A 26,041-nucleotide genomic window follows, 5' to 3' on the forward strand; every position below is an offset into this window, starting at 1 on the left:
CCGATTTCATTGAAATTCTCAGTTTGTGTTTGTTAGTGCTGAGAAGGTTTATAGACTGTTTTGAAAAAAAAAATCGATGAGTGGTCCTTTTTTTATTTGAAATTTAATCCCAAAAATACATCTTTCTACTCTAAATAGTTATCGTATCGTTTGATTTTTGCTTGCTGTTTAACGTCTATTTATTTGTTTGTGCAGCCTCGAGATTTTCGCTAAAAATGGCATCCACTGGAAAAACGGCATAAGTTCAATTTTTAAATCACCTTTTTTGTTCTGTGTTTTATTAATTCATTTTATAACATTAATGAAAATTTTAATTGTAGTTAAACACTATTTAGCAAATTCTCTGAAAAAAATTTTCTTTTGAAATTGTCATTTTATTAGTAAATTTACATTTTTTTAAATCCAAAGTTTGGACTTGGTTCGTTTTCCCAGTGATCCATTGAGTTGCTAAAATCAGTTAAAAGTAGCAAAAAATAGTCCAGTGTACTAGCTGTTGAAGAAGAAATGAATCATCAATAGCAATGAAAATAATTCAATATATGATTAATAATAAATAATATTTATTATTCATTGGTTAATAGTTTTTATCAAATAATTAATAATAAAAATTATTTATTTTTTATTTATTTTATGTAAAAATGCATAATAATTAATTAAATGAAATAATTAAATTAATAAGGTATTAATTAATAAAAGTCCATAGATGTATAATAAAGTTTTTTTTAATTATCTTATGCAGTGCTTAATTTTAACCAAAAGAAATACAGAGTCCTATTGTTTTCAGAACACTACTTTAGTCCTATAGCCTGAATTCGGTCTAAACTGTAAAAATTATGTGAAATTGGAAATAAATGCAGGATCAGAGCTCCAATGAGCCCCCATACAAATTACGTAGTGAGCTTATGCCGCAACACAAAAATATATCTATTATACCAATGTTTTAAAAATCTTTCGATATGCAAACCCTTTAATATCTTGCAATAACAAAAAATGCACTTGAATCTATTTGAAAATAAACGACTCATATAACTACAGGTATAAGTGGGAACTTGAATTTTTTTCTTAAGTGCATTCGCACTTAACGAACAATATAAAACCTAACTACAAACTCGACTGCACGATTTCTTCAAAGAAACAGCATCAATGAGCCATTTAAATTTTATGTTCAATTGCAGCCATTTAAGAAGTAAGTAGAAATAACTTTCAAAAACATTCATTCAACACAAGAAATCTTAAACACAGTAAAATATCACAAACATAAACAGTTTATATTTATTTGTGTCTTTGCTTAAAACAATGGACGAAGCAAAGCACGGAAAATAAACCCAAGTAGTATCTGTAAATTCATCTTCAACGTCAATGGACCTTACTATGGAAAACAAAAATCTCGTAGATAAAACAACGAACAAGCCACAACAAAAACTGCTGTTCTTGCAAATAGTGTACAAAAGACGGTCTCTTTATCTCTGGCTTATATATAGTAGTAAACTTGGGACAAAAGCCGCATTTTCGCTCGAACGAGTTCTTTAGCCAGACGATTGACCTGACCCAAGCAATAGAGGTAGGGATTTTTTTTCACAGATTTATTAATAGTGTTATATTACTTTGGGAAGTAACAATACAGCGACTGAATCCCTCTGCAGGTATGAAAAGTTTCTTTAATGATTCTCTTTTCCCACCGAGTTTCATCCCAGCGTCCAGAATGGTAAATTGCCTTGTTAGATGCCGGTGAATGAGTTGATTTTTGATGCTGATAACTGCCCTTGAAATCTAAGGACCTTACAATATTTTTGTCCTTAATGAGGATGTTTTTTTTTTTCTCTCTTCTTCTTCTCATGACTCAACTGGAATCTAAAATTAAGGCACTCTTTTCTTTAAACAGGCTGCGCTATGATGTGATCGTTGAAGAAGGAAAGCCATGGATTATGGTGATATCTATGAGGTGGTTGTAAGAGTGCTTGTGTTAGTCAAGAAATCTGCATAACGCTGGAGGTGGGGATGACTCAAGAAATGGGGCAGAAGTGTTTAGTAAGTGTCTTTAATTTTTTAATATACTTTCAACTTTTACTGGAAGGTTGTTATTGTTTTTCACTAACCATCATTTAATAACTAATCAAAATGAATTAGCTAAATATTATCAAGAATAAATTTTATGTTTCTACCTATGTGTTTTTTTTTTTTCACGTTTATCTTTATGTTTTTCAAAAGTAGTCTCGATTTTGGTAAGTGTCTTGACTTATATGGGTTAAATTTCAACCTGTCACATGAAACAAGACACAACATCACGTTTATACCGTAGATTTATCACATATAATTGTTGTTCAGTGCATTTTTAGTTAAAGCATATCAATTTACGTTAGGGTGAAGAGTTTTTCTGCGTCAAAAAAAAAAAAAAAAAAAAAAAAAATCTATACTTTCTTCCGAAATTGCGTTAAAAAGATAATTTTAATGTCTTTTTCTTCTGAAAGCGGAAAAATAAAAACAAATAAATAGTTAAATTTAGTAATAAATACCTAAGCTAATAATAAATAAATACCTAATTAGTGCATAAATATGTCAATAAAATAATGAATATAACTGAATTACATATATCTGGATTTTCAATATAACATTAGAGGACTAAGTTCCGTATGTGGCTGCAAAAGATTATGTGGTTCATAAGCTAACATAAATTTGTGCTGAATGAGATCTAAGTTTGTGGAAATAAATGCAAAATATTGGATGCAGTTCAAGATAAGTATAATATCGATTTTACCCGATTATGTTCCTCATAAGCTTTCTGAAGTTCGTTAGAGGAAATTTACATTTTAATGGTAAATATCTAATTGTTAAATTTTGAAATATAGTCGATTGAATGAGGAAAATGATGTCTTATTGCTGTACCAGTACCTTGCCCCCCCCCCCCCCGTTATTGACTGAATTACGATACATGTAGTCTTGAAAACATTTGTTTTATCAATAGTTCATTGTTTTTCAACTCCCTAAACGTTCCAAGCCCCAATTTGATTAGTTTCCTTGCAATAATACTTAATTTACCTAATAATTTCAATTAACTACAATAATTCAAGTTCACCATGTGTGACATACAAAATTAAACTGATAGTTTTGTTCCCTTAAAAGTTTAATTTTTCAGTCAAAAACTATTCATCCGCTTTATCTAAAAGAAGCTATGAAACATTTCGCCTCACTTTAAAAATAAAAATTTTAACATAATTTTAAAAAAAAGGGGGGGGGGGGGAATCAAGTGTAAAGGATATAGGTAAAACTTCTAGAATAACCGGTACTAATCCAAAGTAAGAAGAGAAAACTAGAAGATTAATATAGAAGAGTGTTTAAAATACAAAGTTGATATTTGCTGCAATGTATTTCTTGAAAGATAATGTGGAAAAAAAATTGTTTCTTTCAAATTCGTCAAAAGGAATTTTGAAATTTTCAGTTGCAAATAAATTTTTTTTAAACAAAACAATGTAAATAATAGTTTTAAAACGATGCATAAAGCATGACGTTTGTGTGAAAAAATACTGTCAGTTCAGGTGAAATTTTTTGCTAGCTTTTGTTTTCGGCAGCAGTTTTTTCTAATGCAATATACAATGTTTTGTTCCATTATTTTCCTCATAAAATTAAAACTTAGTTCTTTGACTTGTATAAGAATTTTAAAAAAATTCTTTTAACATATAGAAATCAAAATTTGAGTGCACGAACCAAATATGACGCAAATATAGGGGAAAAGGTATTGAATCTGGAGAAAATCATTATAAACTTTTGTTTTCGGTTTAAGTTTTCTCCAATGTCATTGGGTTGGGTTTTTCGTCATCATTTTTTTCTAATGCAATATGTAATCATTCTCCCTGATAATTTTCTAAATAAAGTGAAAACTTGATTCTTTAATTTATGTAAGGATTTAAGGATTTTTAAAATTTCTTTTAAGTTAATACAAAAAAAATCATAAGTTGACCCCCCCCCCCCCCCCCAAAAAAAAGACTCGAAAATATGAAAGGTTATTTCATCCAGAGAAAGTAATTGTAAACTTTTGGCAAGTTTTCTTTAATGCCGTTCTTTAGTTCCGAGTTGGGTTTTTCTAAGGTTAAGAGAGCCGATTGAAAAAACATTAAAGAGCATAAAATGACAACCTTCAGAAAACTTTTCATGTTTCTGGTAATGACTGATATGCTCCGATAAATTGATTGTTCTCGTATAAAAATGCCCATGCTGTACAAAATTCACTGTAGACTAATATTTTAACGATGAGTAAAACTGAATATGGACTCAAAAGTGACTTTTGATTCTATTTAAGGCCTCGTTACGAAGGGATTGAGCATTCTCAAGGTAGACTGAATTCATTTCTGAGAGCTTTTCTGAATGCTTTGCTAACCAAGCAAACATAATCTGATGTTAATTGCAATAAAAACTTCAATAATGCTAAGGTCACGAGTATGAAGTCCCGTTGCTAGAAGATTGTTATCATTTGAAAAAGCAATTATTATTTTCATTATGGTGATTTCTGTAATTTCACGTGCTTTGTTTTCTATTATATCAAACTTTAGATGAAAAAATTGAAAAACAGAAGAAATATAAAGCATGAAATGAAGTTTATTTCCAGAAAACATGAATTGTTCTGTAATAACAATAATTACGCAGGAAATGACATCCACTGCATTGGTTATAAAGCGTGAAGATTTAATTTTATTAATTTGCGTGTTGATAATTCCTTTTGTGGCTGATATTTTTTTCTTATGGGTGGGAAAAATTTGTTGTTGCTAGTTCATCCGTAATACGCTCTTACGTATAGTTATTTAAAAAATCAACATGAGGTAGGAATTTCGAAATTAGGAATTTTCACCCATTAGAGAAATTCATTCTGTGTTATTTCGAAGAATTTCATGTTCAAGTTCTGGATGTTGCTGAACTTGATCTTAATTCAAATCAATTTAGAAAATGGAATTCACATTGAATAAAAATTCCTGTTTAACTTACATTGGCATATTACCCTGTAAAATATGCTAATGGGACTTTTCACAGTATTCAGTGTTACAATTAGTATATTTCACAGTCAAAATTTCAAATATTTGTATTATTTTTCAGTTTGAAATTACAAATAACACCGTTTTCAATTGTTTCCACTTTCTTATTTGTATTTTCACTGTAAAAAAATTTATACATTTCAAAATTTGGCTTTGAAATGTCCCGTACGAAGCGTTGAATACTGTGGAATGACCCTTAGTATTAATAAAAGTAGCATATCACTTGTGTTGTCAAACAAGTGTTTTCTAAAATGGTTTCCAGATACGGGCGAAGAAATGAAACCAATCCAAAGGTGTTTATTCATCGTCTCTCTTTGCTGCACATGCTAGTTAGCCACTCTTGATATTTTTTTGGTCTTTTATCTTTCGAAAAACTTCATTTTATACTGACAGAAGTGGTAGGAACTATATTTTTAAAAACATTGATTTCACAAATTAAATCAATTAACAATATTAAATTAGAAAAAAATATATCGATCAAATAATATAGAGAGAAAATTTACACAGCAATGCATGCGAAGGTATCAACTAAAAAGGTGGCTGAGCGTTTTCCATTAGAAAACAATATTGTGAAATAAGTGTCGTGTGAAGGTAAGCTTTCAGTATGCGAATTTGTCAAGGAAAAAATGCGGTTATCCTATGTAGGAGAATGTGGGGGCAAATTGAAATGGTGAAATATTTACTCTGTTTTTAGCACTGTACCTATCTGGTAATATTTTAACGATGTAGAAACACATGTAGTCTATTCCAATCAGGAAAAAACTATCTCTGAAAATCAAATCATGTGATAATACGAACAGTTTTAAAAAATTGATATATTCTTATTGTAATATTTGTTGCAAGCAAAAAAAAAAAATTTTTTTTTGTTATTATAAAATGATAAAGTTTTTGTTTTTAACATTCAAAATAGAAATTGTGGCCTACTAATATTCAATGAAATAGTTATTTATTTAGTAAAACTTCATCATAATAGTTTTACTTATAATAGCTTCTTTTTATTTTGAATGGTACAAGTTCGTGCGGGGGAAAAATGCATGGGGAAAAGTGAAATAATTAACTTCGTTTAGTTACTCAATCGTTTATTAAACCAATTATTATATTTACATTACTTCATTTAATAATGCACTTATGTATTCCTTAATTCACTAATTTTCTCATTATTTCACTATTTTATTCACTCATTTATTTTTCTCATATATTAATTAATTAATCAACTAATTTATTCGTTTATTGTTTCTTTATTTACTCATTTATTCAAGCATAAATTTATTTACTGATTCATTTAATAGTTTCTCCTATATTCATATAATAAATCACTTGCGTATTCATTTACTGATTGATATATTTGTATTTCTTCATTTAATGATTCACTTTTTTGTTCATTTATTCACTTATTTTCTTATACTCTCACTATTTTGTTCACTCATTTGTTTCTTCTCATATATTAATTTATTTATTAATTCATTCGTTTATTGATTCATTATCTACTCATTTGTGCATTCATTCTTTTATTTACTCATTCATTTATGTCAACTATTTTAGTAAGCAAATAGAAAAAATATATTTCATTAGTATATATGATTCATCAATTTTTATATCATATTTGATTTTTACTTTGCTTCATGAAAAAAAAAAGTGCAAACTTCTCATTTTTTGTTCAAGGTACAAATTTGTCGACAAAAATAAAAACTAATGTTTCAATGCAAGTTTCATTATAAAATGCATTGTTTTTTTTGTGTACTGTAGTTTTCAAAACAAATTTTCAATTTGTTCATTTTGAAATAGGTAAGTTATCTTAACAGTTTCACTTTGCCAAACATTGCTCTACATTTTAGATAAGAAAATTGTAAAGAAGCCTTGTAAAGAAGCAGCGCTAGTCTTCCGATAACTTATTACTCAGACTAAATAGAAGTCGTCCTATGTGTAGTACGAGTCATCCGATAACTCATTACGCTAATTAAATAGAAATCGTCCGCTATCGAGTTTTTGACCACTCATGACGTACAGAAGCTATAAGTAAGACATATTAAAAAAATACACTTTGTCCCTCTATTTCAGAACATTTTATAGCACAATTTTTGGAACGACTTTTAAAACCCCTCTGAGAGTAATTTTCGGAAAATTTATTTAGTTTAAATCAATTTTTGAGCACTTTCGGGGACGCATTTAAAACATATCTTTAATAGGGCTCGACCGATGGCATTTTTTGGCCGATGGGCCGATGCCGATTGTTGGCCGATTGTTTTACTCCAAATGGCCGATTGCCGATGGCCGATGGCCGATGCCGTTGGCCGATGGCAAAAAAAAAAAAAAAAAAAAAATCAAACAGAAATAAATTGATAAGATTGTCAGGGATTTAAAGGATGATTGATTCATTTCACTTTACTTACTTTCCACGAATAAGAAATTGTAATCACAAAAAAAATCAGATTTCGACCTAAATTTATATTTTACGATTACCCAATTTAAACTTCACAAGTTTTACCGGCACATCTGTATATGCATATGTACCTAAGAACATATTGATGACCGAAATACCCATTTTGAACGCCTCATCAGTTAATTATCACAAATTCTCTTGTGATGTCTTCATGCGCGTAAACTTGCATCACTCAAAAACGTTATGAAATAGTAAGTTGAAAACTCATACGTACGTAGTATGATTTAAAAGTTCGAGGACAAGTTGTATAAAACCTTATCCTAATAGTTCACATTACTGAAGCACATCTATCTACAAAATAGTCACCTTGAACGACTATGCACCAGGCCAACGTTCGTATAGCCTTAGAAGCACTCCTGGAAGACATTTTTCGCAACCTCCTGTAAGCACCTCCTGTCTTGTACTGCTGCTTTAACTTCATCGTGAGGAAGAAGGAAACTTTCATGTTGAGGAAGCAAAGTTCGATTTGTCAATACTCTGATATGACAAAGAAATAACATAACGTTTCGTCGGACTTAGCTCCGTGTGACTTTTACCTGTTCCCAGCAAAAAAAAAAAAAAAACATTTGCATGGACACCGCTTTCTTCCTTCAAGAGAAGATAAAGCTGCATCATAGAAGGTAGCGAAAAATGGCTTCCAGGAGTGTTTCCAAACGTTATATGAACACTGGTAGAAGTACATAGTCCCTCAAAGTGACCTTTTGAAGGTGGATGTGCTTCGGTAATGCGAACTATTCTGGGTAAAGTTTTATACAGCTTGTCCCCGAACTTTTGGGTCGTACTGCGTTCAATCTGTATAGGGTGTAGTTATGCTTCTCCTTTTTTGACTGCTGTATGATGAAAGAGAAAGAACAACAGCCAAAAAAAAAAAAATAAAAAAGAAAGAAAGAAAAGGAAGAAAACAAAGAGACTGTTTAATAACCAATTGATTTTTTTTTAAATTGAACATATAACTAAGATTTCAGTAATATTGTAATAATGCATGGATTTAGGTACACTAAACATAGTTAAAAAACATTAAACTATGTTGTTTAATCATTCAAAAAAAAAAAACAACAAAAACATTAAGAATAAAACTATGAAACCGTCCACAAATTATGCAATTAAAGTGGAAAGATTGCACGTAGACATTTTTAGTCATCAAACTAAACAAAAAAGGTAACAGATAAATTGCAATATTAAATCATAATAGGAATATTTTTATGCTTATTTAAAATTTATGAATAGAAAAGTTTCCATTTTTCCTAAAAGCTATAACAGTGACATAAATTTTGCTGAAAAAAGAAATAGTTATTAAAAGAGTGAAGTTCTTAAAACGCAGCTGCAACAAACAAACTCAATATTTACATCAAGTTAATAACTGAACACATATACTACTTGATCTGATGTTTGCACACATAATATTGAACCATTTGATTGTTTGATCTTTTATGAAGCTTTACAAACAAGTTCAAATTATTATTATTTTTTTAAATTTAACAATAATTTTCTGAAATTTAAAAAATTGCATAATAGAAAATCCTTGAAACTTTTCTATAAAAACGAAAAAACCTTATTCATTGATTTTATATAAATACATCAAAATCGTATAACTTACAACAGAAAAAAAATCGATCGCTATTAATAATGCAAAAAAGATGGCGCATTACGAAATATATATGAAACAAATATGAGAAATACGCAAAATTACATTTCTTGACCAAAATAAATAATCGCTTTTTTTTAGTACAGATCCGCGACCACCAACGCCTCGGAAGAATTTCTGAATCTACTTCAGCACTTCCGAAAAAAAATTCAAAAATCTCTTTGATTTCCGAATTATGTCGCCATTCAAAACGTCTTTAATCAATTTCTTACGTTAATGCTCTAAATTCTTTCTAAACGATAGATAAAGTTTGAAAGAAAAAATCTCTAATTTTATGAATGGTGTTAGTTTTAAACAACTCAGAAGTATAACTAGAGTTTAATTTTAGAAATTGAGGGAGTGGGAGGAAAGGCATGCAAGTGTTCTCGGAAGTTCAAGAAATAGTCGTAAAAAATAGAGTTCAAAATCATTACAAACATTGAGCAGAAAAAAACCTTTTAAAACTTGCACCCGAGTTTGTTTTGACGTGCAGTGGCGGATTTAAAATATAGCAAATGTTACAATTGCGCGATAGGCCGTAGGAGTTACAAAAATGCTTATGATAAATGTTTTACAACTTCAGTGATAGAGAAATAGGGCCCCAAACTTGTAACTCCGGCGAAGCGATACAGAAAAGACTGCATTACTGTGATTCATATTACAAATATCGAAAAATTAAAAATTACCGTCGGTTCAACGGGAATGTAACAAAATGACACAAAAACTGGTTGCGCCATCTCATATTTGTTTGCATGGTCTCCAATTCGGTAATATATCACCAAATGATCGTCAATATGAGACGCTATATTAGTTTTGCATTGAAATAAGTAATTAATAGCGAAAAAAATGAGTAAACAGGCTTTTCAGAACACCCGATTGAAAACAAAAAGGGAAGTGCACAACTAGAACGTACGCACACCCCACATGCAAAACTTGATCCTGCTACAGCTTACCATTTTTGAGTCATTACTTATGAGAGATACATACGTACATCCAGCTGCTAGAAACAACGCAATAATTAACTTGTTTGGTACCTGAATGCAGTATTAAAAAGTCATTCAGGGTTGACTAAAATAGAAATTCATACTGAAACTTAAGTAAACAATTTTATATGAAAACAATAACTCCCTTTACTTTGTATTAAAAAATAAAACAGCAAAGCTCCTTTATTTTCAAAAACATCGGCCAATTCCATCGGCTTTTCGATGTTTTTTAAGGCCGATGGGCCGATGTTTCCTGCAAGTTAGCATCGGCCGCCGATGCCGATGCCGATGGCTAAATTGTTGAACCATCGGCGCCGATGCATCGGTCGAGTCCTAATCTTTAACACTGATACTTCTTCCCGTTTTTTACAACACTTAACAGCACATCTTTTAAAAAAAATTTACGAAACATTCATCTTTTCCCAAAACCATTGATTTTTAAAGTAAGTTTTGCTGTTTGGCGCCCAATCAACGGTAATTTGTGAAGGTGGTAGCTCTTAGCTATCCGGCAATAGATGACCGTTGACCGGGCGGGAGGCCATTCTTTTTAAAGGCATTCGTAAAGCTCATTAATAATGATGAATTTTAACATGATTTCTGTTAGTGCCATAATGAAAGATTCTATTGAATAGTATAACTAAGGAGAACGTAATTTTCTTAGGAATCTTAACAAAATGAGTTATCAGTCTTTTTTCACCCGGATAGTCATCAAAAATTAAATAGCAATAAATGTAACATTTTTTTAGCTATTTCAAAGGGAACAACTTACCCGCGGAACTTTTAGTCCCGCTCTCCCCTACATATTTAATAAGTTAAATTGAAAATTCTTTAATTGAAACTATTTACTATTTTCAGCCAATACCGAAAATACTGGTATTTTACCTCAACAAATACCGGTATTACGAAATTGCAAAATTGCTCGATATACCAGTATTCGGTACACCGTTCTTGCAATCCCTAATTGTATTTAACTTTATAACTTTAAACGCGTTTTTCTCCCTGATGTAATTCTTTTCGATTTCTTGCATTCAAACTCTTATAAGTCAGGAATCGATAAAGGTAAAGTAATGAAATTTGGAGCTTATATCTTTTTCAAACAGTTTACTTTAATTTTTATTCGGCGAATTTGAAAAAAAAAGTTTACTGCAAAAAAATATGATTTTTTTAAAAAAAAAAAAAAGCATCTTCGAATTTTACTAAATTTTTCTTCAAATATTTTTTATTTTAATTAAATTAATATTTTTAAAATCAACGAATAAAAATTAAAGCGTAGATATTTTTGCATAATTTTTTGAAAACAATTTGAACATTGACCAAGATTATTTTGAGTTATGGCATTTTAAAGCAACCCAAATTTTTTAAGCAAATTAAATTTAAATAATTTTTTTTAATATTTATTTTATGATTTTGCTTATTAAATAAATGGTGAATCAGTGCAAAAAATTGCAAAACTCAAAAAATTTCAAAAAAGTATTCAATAAAAATATTTTCAAAATGTGTCCCAGACCCCCTCCCAGCCGCCCACTGCTAACTCAGTTTTAAAAAAAAATGTGTCCAGATGAGTTTAAAATCAGTTCTCAAATCTATCCGCAATATGTTCTCAGATGCGTTCCTAAGTTTTTATTAAACAAATATCCTGAGCCGAATTCCTTTAGATCGGAACACTTTCTTTTTAACAAAACATACTTGGAACACATTCGATCCACTTTCGGGACACATTTCAGTACATTTTCTTTATAGCAGAGCATATTCAGAACTCATTTTAATACACATCCAAGAAATGGTTTTTTTTTTTTTTTTTTTTTTCTGAATTGAAGTACACCCAAACCTGTTTTTATGCGGTGAATAGGGACTGCATTAAAAAAAAAAAAAAACTGCATTAAAAAAATGTTTGAAACTTCACGAGTAGCTTTAAAAAGTTGTTTTCCCAACACATTTATTTTTTTTATGCGGTGGAAAGAGGCTGCATAAAAAAGTCTCACATAGAAAATAACCCAAAAACTTACGAAATTGTAACATTTAAGCGAAATCATAATAAACCAAGCGAATTTTTGTCGCGTAGTCGGAGAAAATTTCCAGAATAAGGAAATTTTCGGGAACTCACAGTGACTTTCCATCGGGGAGCCTATGTCGTCACTTGATCATACTACCTCGCACCAGTGGCGTAGCTACAGTGTTTACCGCCCGGGGCGGTTCCTCAATTTGCCGCCCTTTCGCTGAGCTAATACATTAAATTGTCAAAGGTGTCTAAATTAAAATTATAAATTTAATTGAAGAAAACAAGACGTAATTAATTTCTATATACTTACAAAAGAAAAAAAAGGAGGGGAGAAAAGGGACCACATGGAGAAAATTGCTAAATTTACGCATAAAAAGCGTAATTCCAATCTATTTTAAGTAAAGTTCGGGGAGAGGGCGGTTTTAGTTTGCTCCCTATTTTTTTTCAAAACTGAAACCTCTTTTAGTGTTTCTTTGTTGATGTTAGGGGATCAGTGTGCACTGCAAGACAATTTTCCGAAATCAAGTTTAAAATGCAGCTAAGCTACTTTGGGGAGCTTCAGAAAATCGTTAATAGTCGAATACTGAATTCGAAAATTTTAAGCTCTGAAATATGCAATTTTAGACTATCTTTGGCTACGCAATTGCATGTGTATACTAACTCAGTTGTAAGCGTTAAGGGAAAGATTGGCACTGAGGTTTCTTACTAAAATATTTTTTAAATTGTCGGTGGTTTGGTGGATTGGTGAAGGTTCGGGATCTTCCTTTGGAAAATTTTCGGCACTGAAGTCTCAAAAACGCAATTCTAGGCTATCTTTGGTGACGTAAAAACTATCTATGGCTATCTTTGGTGGCACTTCCACAGGGGGCACCAAAAATGTTGTGAAGCCAAGCAGCTCTCTCGTGGAAAAGTTTCGTAATTGACGCCCGACTTTAGGCTTTGTTTGGTAATGTTAGGAGCAGGGGAGGGGGGGGGGGCAAAGTAAGGTTTCCCTCTCAAAATCTTTCTTAAAGCTGAAGTTCATTTTAGGCTATCTTTGAATAGGAAGGGTTAGCGAGCTCTCCCACCCCCGCAAATTTCTAAGAAAGAAAATTTGGGCTATCTTTGGTGCCGTTAGGAAAAGGAGTGAGTAGTTCGGCTTTCCTTCCTCGGAAATTTCTCAAATTTGAAGTTTTCAAAACAATTTTTCTCTTGGAGAAGTTAGGTAAAAGAAGGGGAGGGGGGAATGGTTAAGAACTCTCTCTCGGAAAAATTCCGAAATTGAAATCCTGAAAACGTATTTTAGGTTATCTTTGATCACGTTAGGAATTAAGGATATTCAAGGTTCAAATGTTGTTTTCACAAATTGGTATTGAGGTATCGAAGTTTAAAAAACGTAATTTTAATCTATATGTTGAGACTTTAGAAGGGAGGGTGGGAATTTTCTCCATGAAAGTTTTCAGAATTGAAGATCTAACTATGTACTTTTTGTCTGTGTTTGCCAGGTTAGAGGAAAGGACAGGGTTCAGGGCTCTGCCCAGAAATTTTGCAGCATTGATGTCTAAAAACCTAATTATAAGCTATCTTCGGTGATATCAGGAAAGTGGATGAAATATTCAAGAGCTCTCCCACCTGAAAACATTTTGAATTATCTTTCCCGCTGCTAGATTACACAGTGGAGGTGGGAGAGGTTCCCAACCGGGACTATTCAAAACTGAATATGCTAAAACACAATTTTAGACTATTTTTGACCAAGTTGAGGGATTAATGACCAAACCAAATGTTGAAAAATGTAATTCGCTTAACTTCGACAAGGAATAGACTAACATGTGTTACAAAGTTGTCGGATAGATTTTCTGCTCTCAAAAGCGAGAAAACAGAAACCCCTCTTACTTCTTTTGAGAGAACTCTTGTAATGAATGAGAAATCAAAGCGAACTCTGAAACACATTAAGCCACCAATATGATAAGCAATGAATTGTTTCGTGTACTATTTTATACCTCCCCCTTCCCTCCTTACTCCTGTCCTCATTTTCCTGAAGTTAAAAAAAAAGAGGAAGTTTTTGTTTTACAAAGTGATTTTTAAGAAACTCTCTTATAATCCAGAGTAAACTTTTTCTTATAACGAAAATTGGAAAACTTCATTGTATTCTCCCTCCTGAAGTTAACTTCTACAGTCTAAAAAACATTGGTCCCATAATTGTCCACTGCCGCCCCTCAGAGAAAAACAAAGATTATACCGATATGCTATCAGGAAAGATTCTTGTTTTGTTTCAAAGTAATTTTAATCCGGTAGTGATACAAAAGTCTTACATTTCGATGATTTTCATTTTGCCTGCGGTAGCAGATTAAAACCATAATGGAAAATACGTTTTTTCCACATCAAAAGGGTTAATTTGCCGCCCCTAGAAAAGTGCCGCCCGGGGCGGACCGCTCCCTCCGCCCCTCCCTAGCTACGCCACTGCCTCGCACTCGTTTTAAAAATAATTTCGTCAATCGGATCTCAATCTGATTGAAATTTTAATATACCGCACAAAAAAAAAAAAAAAAAGCATAAAAAATACCTTATAAAAACAGGTTTGGGTATATTCTAAGCGTGTTCCCAATGTGTTCTGTGAATTTGTAGTGTAGTAGCACATTTTAACAGAGATAATATCAGCAGTTGCATGAGGAATAAAATAGTTTGAAAATACCCGTTGTTCCGCAGGAAAAACAGAATCTTGTGAAATAGCTCTTGCGTGAAATACCTATTTGCGTTTCCCCCGGCACTGAAAGAGACTGCATAATCCAATCAATGTTATTGATACTAAGTGAAATAGTTTCTCCAGAAACATTACAAATATTGCTGAGAACAATTCGTGACGTATGCATTAAGGACTAAGGTATTAAGTTCTAAGATCTGCTTAATGTTAAATATTTCAAGCAATATGTAATTCAATTTTGGGGATGTTAATAATTTGTTTCTTTCAAAGGTTGAAAATGCGAATCAAATGATTCTGCGAAAAATAAATTTTATAACTAAGTGTTATGTGTCAGTGATGCATATTACATAATGTTAAGTTTTATAAATGTTGGTGAATTTTAAGCAGTTGTGACAAAATCATATTTTCCAAAATATCAAAAGTTATATGGATTTTACTAACATTTATTTCTAAATTTTTAATTTTGTTTAACAGTCAATACAGGTATTATAACCCCATTCTGATCCCCTGGGCCCATAGTTTGCAAAACTTAAAAATTTTTTTTGTATAGAAGTTATTTGTATGTTGAAATATGTAGCAATCAAGACTCTCAAGACGGAAGAAGTTAGACCAATCAGAGTTCATAACATCATATTTGGGATTAGTGTCATACGCAATGAGTGTTAAGGTGGATAACAGACTACAATCCCGGGAAATGGTTATATTAAATAAAAGTGTCCCTTTGTATTTGCCATTTGTGGGGTAGTAAAAAAAAATATTTTTTTAAATATCAAAAACTTCCGACACAGAGACGCTGAAAATTTTAGTGATGCTGTGAAGCTCAATCGCAATAATTATTTTGACCCCTAATGTTATTATAAGTAATGAAATAAATATTAAGGCGTACATTTTCCATGTAAAATATCTATGTAGTTTCCCTACTCCCCTATTTTAATGTAGAAAAAAAAAACAAAGAGCTCTAGTTAGAGGATTTATTCTCATCACTCGAACTGAAACAAACTTCGCGTCGAAGTGGAAAAAACGTAATTTATATGTTTGTGCATTCGAAGATAACAAATTACATTCAATGATGTATGCCTAGTCATTAAAATAAAGATAATTTTTTAAGCATAGTTTTCACCATATTCTTGCTGCAGAGTAAGAGAACGTCATTTATAGTGTACTCGTATAACTGCAAATATAAAAAAATAAAACTGTAGCAAATACACTCCTGTTTGTGAAAATTGCAACACCACGAAGGACTTACGCGAGTGAGCTGAAAAATGCAGGAAATGTAAAGTAGGGCATGATATGCAAATGATCAGAATTACAGACCGATAGCGCATGCATATGCTGAGCAGCGCCCTCTGAACGGCGGATCGAACCGCTCGTGTGCAGCATAACAACAGCACAATCATGCGTGTCTGGAAGCAGTGGACGGACGAGGGTCGGACAGCTTGGAAATCCGGGAGTGGACCCCGAAATGTGACGTCAGCTCGCGATGACAGACACCTGGTGCGTATGGCGTTGACGGACCGCACAGATTCTTCTAGACAATTGGAAGCACAGTGGTCAACAGCTACAGGTGTTTCATTGTGTGCTTCATCAATTCGGAGACGTCTGCTGCAGCGTGGGCTGCGCGCAAGGATTCCTTTATACAGGATTCCTCTCACGCAAAACCATTGCCGTTTGCGGCTATAATGGGCCAATGTGCATAGGAGCTGGCGTGCTGATTGGCAGCAGGTCGTCTTTTTTGACGAATCCTGCTTCAATTTGGGGCACCATGATGGCCGAATTCGTGTCAGGCGCTATGCCGGTGAACGGCACATTCCGGAGTGCATTATCGAACGCCACAGTCGACGAACACCCGGAACGATGGTCTGGGGTGCCATAGCATATCATGGACGATCACAATTGCTACGAATTGTGGGCAATTTGAACAGTACCCGATACATAAATGAAGTTTTACAGCCCCAAGCTATCCCTTCCTTCAAGGATTGCCAGGGGCTGTTTTCCAGCAGGATAATGCTCGTCCACATTTCGCCAAGACTGTCAAATCGTACCTTTATTCGCAGCAGGTACAGCTTCTTCCTTGGCCTGCATATTCTCCGGATATGTCACCGATTGAACATGTGTGGGATTTCGTTGGACGGCTGCTAGCTCGTGACTCTTGTCCTGTTGCTTCGACAGACGAACTTTGGTTGCGCATACAAACAATATGGAATACTCTTCTGCAGGCAGATATTCAAACTTTGTTCCACTCCATGCCGAGTCGTATAGCAACTTTTATTGCGGCGCGTGATGGCCACACAAAATACTAATTTCTATCTCTTTTTATTGTTTGTTTGGTTTGAAAATGTAATCATTTATTTGTACCAATACCACTCAACTGTGTATTAAATTTCATTCAACTATGATGCTTCCTTCATGGTGTTGCAATTTTCACAAACAGGAGTGTAGTTTGATATATACTTTATTGAAAATTGGTGAAAATATTCAGTTCGAACTATACGACAAAGACATGCAAAATTAACGCTAAAATGCAAATTATTAAAATGTATGAAATCACTTCAACATAGTTCTATCCTACAAAACGCTGATATGTGCAACCACGGTCTGTGAAAAGTAAAAAATGCATTTTATTGACCGCATTAAGAAGTGACTATTATAGGATTAAATAAATTATAGATTGATAATTTTTTCTCTGTCTTTTTTTTTCAGGTGACGCTGAAAATGCATCGGCAGCTCTATAAAGAGCATCTGAGCTTGCAAAAGTCTTTTAGTTCTCTTTACCAACATTTGTCCGCTGATGGCTCGAAAAATGTAAGAATACTAAGCCTAATAATAATTTTATTTATAGTCAAGACATTTGCATGCTTTCCTTTTCTGTCGTATGTAGTGATGTGAATTGGGTAAATACCCAGTGGGTAGGTAAATATTTTTTGGGTATTTACCCGGGTATTTACCCAAGGCCTGGGTAAATACCCAAAAACTGGGTATTTTGAAAAAAAAAATGACAAAAGTTAGTAGGAATTTTTTTTTAAATCTAAATATGAAATAATTTTTAAAACTGATACATATATATGTATTATACAGTTTATAATATTTTTTATTGGAAGCCTTGACGAAATTATGAAAGAAACATATCGTGAACCAAAGAATTTTTCTTTTCAATGTCATAATTGGACAAGTATAAGCAATTCAATGATGAACTTCAGGATTTCAAAATCACAATCTAGGTTAGTCATATCCAAAATGAAAAAAAAAAAAAAAAAAAGGAAACATGAGGGATGCTTGGACGAATTTACTGAGAAAATATTAAGACTATGATATTATTTATTTATTTATTTTATTGCTGTTTAAGTGATTACGTGGCAAATATAGAAACAGTTTTCATATTAATAAGCAAAAAAAAATCAAAATATTGTTTTCCGTTGTCGTGCTCATTTGCATTTGTTCCCCGGTACTTCATGATGAAAATTTATTCGCACTATTTTTAATTTACGCAATTAGTGATGTAGGGTGGAAAGGTAAATATTTTTGGGGGTATTTCCCCTCAGGGTAAATCCCCTAGTAATTGCTCGTTTTGCCAAAAAAATAGGTGGTATCAAAAGGTGGTGATTTTCTAATTTAAAACATAAACTGTAAAATGAAAGATTAAAAATATAAAAATTTATGTATCACAATTTTTTTAATTGAAGGCGTAAAGAAATCTTATTAAAAAAACTGTCAGAATTTAGAATGAACTATTCTAAAACTTAAATAGGATGGCAGGATAATTTAATTTTTTATGGGGTAAAGCAAAGGGATTTAAGTTTAATATTTTCACATAGATGGCGCTAGCACAACTTATCATCTTTGATTTTTCATAATATCATGCTACTAGTTAGTTTTGGCTTTGATTTGTGAACAGTTCGTCCAAAGGCTCCTAAATACTAAATGCCTATCACATTTGCTTTAAAAGTGATCCTCCGCTGGTACACAAACAACGCTATCTGATGGCAATACATGGATGGTGTAGCTATGACGATGGATCCAAATAATTGAAATCAAATCGTTAATTGGTTAATTTTAAAATTTAAATTTAGAAGTTAACCAATTGTTTTCTCCGCTTTTAATTTCTGATGCTTTCGACCTTTGATAGTTGGCAGTAGCCAGAAGACCGAGATTATGCTTACTGGGATCATTTTGCTCTATGTTAAAAGGAAGAACGCAATAGGCATTTAGTATTTAGGAAGCGTTAGTTTGTCACTCACTTTGCATTTTTACTGGTAAAACTTTAAACTTTGCTTTGAAAAGGGAAAAACAAAAAAGAAAGATGGAGGCATTGATTAGGCATATCCAACACATTTAATGTGAATATCATATTAGATTGCTAAGTTGTTTCACACAATAATTCTTTAGATATGTGATCAAAATATAATTTTAGGCTAAAATTTATTGTTTTGTATATAGTTCGTTCGTTATATATATACATAGTGGAATACAGACCGAAAAGTATTTTAGTTGAACATAAATTTTTGAAATAAATACCCGGGTAAATACCCATTTTGGGTATTTACCCGGGTATATACCCTGGGTATTTACCCATAAAAATATATACCCAGGTATTTTACATCACTAGTCGTATGTACTTGAGCTGTAGAAACGCTATGAGCTTTCTATATGTTCAATAAAGTGTGCTTCATTAATTTGTGAATGCCAATGGGTTTTAACAATATTTTACTACAACTTTTGCATTTACAAATAATCCTACCCAAGTGTGAATTCCCGATTGAAACAAAACTTTGCACATCGATAGAACACTTAAAAATATTAAACACGCTTTTTTTTTTTTGTATCGACAACAAACATTTTTTACGGGGTGAAATTTACTCCTAAATATTTGATTATTGGGATATTATTAGGAGGTACAATACCTTATTTTACGTTAAACTTTAATTACAAAAATTCAAATAATGATTGAAAGATGGAAAAAAAGTAAACAAATTAAAGTTAACGTGTTACAGGATTTTTCTGAAAATTCTTTTTATAGGAATAAACCATCCTCGCAATCTTACCCCGTCGCGCGGCTAGTCGCCGATGAGCAATTCCTTGTCAGATAAATGACATTCTTGACCTCAACATTTCCGATTTCAATAAAATTTGGCATGAAGTCCACATATGACAAGATAAGTAATCGTGCCAATTTTTAGATTCCTTTTCTAAAAATTGTCTGAAATATATACCAGTAAAAAAACTTAAAATGTGCGAAAAAAAGAAACGAAAAGTGTTTTTACGCATTACTGTTATACTTCTCTCCTAATTATAGTCGAATGAAAATTCAAAAAATATTGTCAAGCTAAAAAATAGAGCTTTATATTGATATATAACATGACTTTCTTACGATAGATTTAATTTTCGGGGTTATTCACCGTGAAAGGGTAATATTGCGAAGGATGGTTTACCCCTATAAACAGGATTTCCAGAAAAACACAGAAACATGTCAACTTTAGTTCAAATTTTCAATCTTTATTTGAATTTTTGTCATTGAAATTCAAAATAAGAGAATATATTCTATCCTCTAATATCCCAACTGTCCAATATTTAGGAGTAAATTTCACCCCGTTAAAAGTATTTGTTGAAGATAAAAATAAAAGCGTGTTCAATATTTTTGAGTGTTCTATCGCTGTGCAAAGTTTTAATAAAATCGGTGATTCACACTTGGGTAGAGTTACTTGTCAGCTGAATCTATGTAGTTTCCTTCTTCCGCTGTACTTATACAGAAATAAATTGCAAATAGCTCTACTTAAGATTTATCCTCTTCGCCCGAAATAAAACAAACTTGGCGTCTAAGCAGAAAAAAATTTAATTTGTATTTTTGTTCACGTAAAGATAAAAAATGACATTCAATGATGCTTACCTAGTCATTAAAATATAAATGATTTTTTAATTCGAATCATAATTAATTCATCTTTTATTTTATTCAGTTGATATTAAGTAATACGTTTGCAACACATACAATACACACTTTAAAAATTTTCTGAATTTACTGCTAATTTGAATCATTTTAGAAATCATAAATCATCAAATACTCTTGTAAGAAAACAACTTTCGGTGTTTTTCAGGAATATGAGCTCAGAGTTGATATTTTGGAAGCTAGTTTTTATCAATCTCAAAAAAAAAAAAAAAAAAAAAAAAAAAAAAAAAAATAATAATAATAATAATAATCTTTCAATTGAATTACATTTTATTTTCTGTTTCTTCTAAGCCTGCGGAAGACCAGGCAGAAATTTGAAGCATGAATGACCTCAAACGGGTACTTGACTACCATACTGAAACTCCCAACTTTCCATCACCCCGTAATTTTTCAAATTATACAATAAAATACTAGAGCTGCAATGGGGAGGGAGGAGGGGGGGGGAAGCGCAATATAGTGGCAACAACGCATTGCAAATAAAATGTTAAATAATTCAAATTATTATGAGGACTTCAAGAACAAAATATTCAACAAAACTTAACTATTTTGATTATTTTCCTCTTCAAATACTGTTGTTATCGTATGGAAATAACTTTTACAGAGCAGTATTGCTACCAGTGAATACTTAGAAAGAATCCTTATATTCCGCTCTAATGTCGACAATAGAATCATCGTTGAAAACGTATTTTCTTCTTCCCAGGCTTTAAAAGTATGAGAAATACAGGGTGTTTCAAAATGAATAGCGGGTTTTTAACATGTTATAATATTTATTACACCAAACTTACAGCCACAAGTGATATATCAAATGAAAGAGAAACTCAAACAGTTTTTTTGTTTGTTGGCATCAGTGCGCATGCGCGTGGAATGTTTCTGCTGCAATCCACCTTCTTATCTGGATACTTTACAGCTATGGCTCTTCCCTCAACTGACACAAGATGAACCAGAAAACTTCATCTTTCAGCAAGATGGTGCGCCGCCTCACTGGCATAAAGAGGTACGCGATTGGCTTAACCTAACTGTACCCGACCGCTGGATTGACCGTAAGGGGCCTAATGACAGGGCTTGTTTCCCATGGCCTCCACGGTCACCCGACCTAACGCCATGTGATTTCTATCTTTGGGGGTTTATTAAGGACCGTGTGTATGTGCCTCCACTGCCAGCCGACCTTCCCGAATTAAGGAACAGGATTGAAACAGCTGTTGCAGCAATTACTAATGAGACACTCATCAAAGTTTGGGAACAACTCGCATATCGTCTTGACGTGGGCCGTGTGACGAATGGTGCTCATATTGAACACTTGTAGGCTATTATGTAAAACTGTTTGAGTTTCTCTTTCAATTGATATATCACTTGTGGCTGTAAGTTTGGTGTAATAAATATAATAACATGTTAAAACCCCGCTATTCATTTTGAAACACCCTGTATAATAAAATGACTTCATTAGTTTTTCAACTGCAGTTTCAGTTAGAAATATGACGCTTCATTTTGTAACGATTACTGATTTCAATATAAATGCACATCATGTGCGTGGGAAGATTCGAGTTTACTGTAGTGGGGCTATATTGAAGCGTTTGAGGGAGAGGGGGGAGTGTATTCTAAGTCGATGCTTAATAGTTTCATGAGGAGGCAGAAAGTAAATTGCTATATTGACATTTTCTGGTGAATACATTCGAAGGAATATATTCGTTAATGATATTTTATATCATTAACAACCAGGTGGGCTCAATTTCTTCTTCATTGACTAGACAACCGTTTGTGGGTCAAGGCCTTCTTCTGAATCTCTTTCCATTCGCTCTCCTGTTCTCGAGAGTTGGTTATACGCTAACGTATTTTTTTACTCAATCTACCTTTGTCTGCTCTACCCAGGGGCGTGCACAGAAATTTTGGGGCCCGTCTCAAATGACTTTTCCGGGCCCCCTCCGTGTTGTTTACCCCTATATTTCACAGTTAGTTTCAAAAATATTGAGCCTTCTTCAGACTTGGGCTCGGGTCAACAGGTGTCCCTTCTCCCCCTCCCCCCTGCTCCTGCCTCTAATACCAATAGATTTGAAATAAAAAATCCTGGATGTTGGAGAGGGGAAGCTATAGGTGCGTCAGGTAAGTTTGATGTGGTTTCAGAAACATAGTTGATGATATTTGCTTACAATGCAAATTACACGGCTTAAAATAGAGTCCAAGCTTTCATATGCCATTCATGTTACATTCATTGGACCTATTAGTTTTCTCAAAACTTTATCTTAAAGATAGATAACCGATCTTTATGTGATTCTGTTGCATTTCAAGTTTCTGAATCGTAAGTGAGCGCTGGTCTAATAATTTATTTATATAACATGGTTTTGTGTGTGGGAGGGAGGGGGAGGGGTTAGTGAACCAAAACCAAAATTTAATTTTCACAGCATTTATTATCATCGTAGGGGACATTCATAGTAAAATTTTTAATTAAATATTTGAAAAATTGACGTTGGGGTAATTTTATAGCTATGCTTGGTCATTCAAAAGTTAAGAAAAAAGTTAAATCTTCTTCGTTAATACGCTAACTATTTTAAGGAGTTAAGGACCTTAATTTACTATCGCATAAGTGATAATGTGGGCAGTAATTTTTTGTTTTTTCAGTCATCTAAAATTTTTGCCAAGTGATTGTAAGTTCAATCGTAAACAAATGTCAAAATCATATGGTAGAATGAGGCATATTTTTTTAAAACATAATATAGTTATAAAATACAAGCTACTTTCTTGAATATGTTACTCTTAACGATTTTCTTTATTTACATCATCAAATTTATAAGTACAACAGCATAGTTTTTGAAGATGCATTGAATATTTTATGAAAATTTGCTAAAAATATGTGTTCATTTATAAACATGGGAAAAGTTAAAGTTTTGAATCAATTGTGTTTAAAGTTTTGCAATTTCTAAGCGCCTTCTTCTGCTCAATGTATTTTAAACAGTATTGCTTTTTCCACTGAACATGATTTTCTGGGAAAGAAAAACGCATAAACTTTCAACAATAGCCGAAATATATTTAAAAAATGCAACTCTACACCGTCTTCTACTTCAACGTTTGTTTCATTTACTTATTATATTATTAGTTTTGTTTGCAGATATGCAATTCGTATTTTCGAAAGTTTCGAATTCCTAAAATGTAGGCCACGGTACAAACACTTGCATAAAATATGCCAAGAAAGTAACTCGTAAAGCATGTTAATGGTTTGAATCTTTAAGATCGTTGTCGATTTTTCAAAAAACAATAAGCGCTTTTTGCTTGATAGAAAGTTGTAACGGCAGTTTGCCTTTTTCGGTCCAGTGATATTACGAACTGATAGTGATCAGTTTCCAAATTAAATCCCGGGTTCTGTTTTTTTCCTTCAGATACTCTGTGATTGTAAATCTTTTATATTTTGTTAAACTTTATGCAAAACGATGTCTCTTTTTTTCATTTGGTACACGTTTTGCTTTGCAAAAAGTGAAGTTTTATCCGAATCGCGGATTAGGATATGGCAAACTATCTTTAATTGCATACGTTTAAATATTTTTTCTTTGCACTCATTGACGATTTCTGTTTTCCAGTTTTTTTCCTCTATAACAGCATTTTAATTATCAAATTCGAGGAAAAGGGTTAAAGAATTGGAAACGCCTTAGGGAATAGTGTAAATATAGTTCTACGGAAGTTGAAAAGAGCGACTAACAAAAGAATTCATTTCGTGAGTGGTAGAAGGGTATTAAACAAGTAATTACACTCGTGATACGTGCCTCATTGAAACACTTCAAATTTAGTGATGAATTTGTGTGAAATGTTATGGAAGATTACTAGATTCTCACCTAGAGAGCTCTTCGTGGAAGACAGAAAATCAAAAGTAGCAGAATGGATTTTAATTTCCTCGAGATGTTTTGGCACGGAAACTCAACAGGATTACATACATATATTATGTTTGGTTTCAATATTTTCCGTTGAAGGGAACTGTGAGTACATTTTTTTTTTGCTTCTAGAAATTTTGTGAAATTTTAGGATTGTTTTTTTTCATATGAGGCAGAACGATATTGTTGAAGAATGATTCTTTACCAATGGTCCGGCGCACAATTTTGCGAAAACGGCAAAAAGCGCTTCAAGATGTTTTTTAAACCTCTCTCGTTTGTTTGTTTACACATGCTTGTTATTAGCGAGTTTTATCAATTTGTCTGGGCTCAGGATCCAAAGTTCGCAGGATTACGCAGTTCATTTCCTTTCAGGGTATTCATACAGACCACTGATGACTAATTAACATTAATTTCAAAGAGTGCATAAAAGTTCATTTTTTGATAGAGTGATTTGAAAAAAAAAACCTTGAATTACCAAGTTTTCGGTGCTGATCAAAACCGATTTTCGGTTTGAAGATTCGGTCTTTCATTTTTTTCGTCTTATTATCGTTGGACACGAAAGAAATTAAATATACCCGCCTTTAAAAAGAAAAAAAATGTGTAGAATGTTTTAAAGCAATTTTTCCCGCACTCATGGTTCTTCACAGTTTAAAGGCTCCCTTTAGCTTTGTTATGGACGATGAGCTCTAAAATTCCCGTCCTGATTGCCTGAGAGGTAGGGCGGTGCAAATTTACTAATCCTCAATTAGTTAAATATAGGAAAAAAAAAACATTTTAAAGCGTTTTTGGCGTTTTTGCCCCACTGTGCGGCGGACCGGTAGTGGTTCATGGAAACTTTGAGCGGTCCTCCGATTTTTACCTCTCAGCTTAAAAAAAAATATTTTGTTTTGTTAAAAAAAAAAAAAAAAAAAAAAACTAAAAATACTAGTAATAAGTGACATCAAACTTCGTGCAATATATTCTTTGAAGTTATAAGCTTAAGATTTAGAACTCATAATTTTGTCAGCACTGTGCTACGCACTTTTATCACTTGCTGACTTATTTTATAAAACTGAATTGGATTTTGTAATTACTTTTTACATCGTTCCCTGATTTTATTTTAAATGTCTCTGACTTTTTATTATTTTTTTAGTTATAGATAATAACTCTTGTAACTGCCTTTAATTAGTGTAGTAAAAAAATCATAGAAAAAAAAAAGAATTCCTTTTCCAGTAATTTTTTAATGTCATGTTTTTTTTTTCTTTTTCTTTTTTTGTTATTATTTAAAAAAATTCACCGGCCAGCGAAATTTTTTTTTATAAATTTCACCCAGCCACGGGGCAAAAAAGGTCGAGAAACGCTGATTATGATACTCAAGTTTCATTGATTCGTTGCATAAGTATTATTTTACACCTGATATTGCACGCTAAAGAATAGTACGATTGAAATTTCATTTTGAAGAGAAGGAACTGATTTCTTCTCATTAATATTATTAATTTTAGTGTGGAACTTCCTTCAAAAGA

General features: G+C 32.5%; 1 protein-coding gene across 3 annotated transcripts in view; it reads left to right on the top strand.

The window, feature by feature from the left end:
• LOC129219185 (myosin heavy chain, skeletal muscle-like) overlaps nt 1-26,041 on the top strand; it is a 232,031-nt gene that overhangs the window by 94,809 nt on the left and 111,181 nt on the right. For all 3 annotated transcript variants that reach the window (XM_054853504.1, XM_054853506.1, XM_054853505.1), the window contains exons 2-3: nt 1,883-2,028; nt 17,448-17,549. In XM_054853504.1, coding sequence (XP_054709479.1) covers nt 1,999-2,028; nt 17,448-17,549 — 132 coding nt within the window. In that variant the 5' untranslated portion in view covers nt 1,883-1,998. The remainder of the gene's footprint in view (nt 1-1,882; nt 2,029-17,447; nt 17,550-26,041) is intronic.

This window comes from Uloborus diversus, chromosome 3 (assembly GCF_026930045.1).
Source record: "Uloborus diversus isolate 005 chromosome 3, Udiv.v.3.1, whole genome shotgun sequence".
NCBI lineage: Eukaryota > Metazoa > Arthropoda > Arachnida > Araneae > Uloboridae > Uloborus > Uloborus diversus.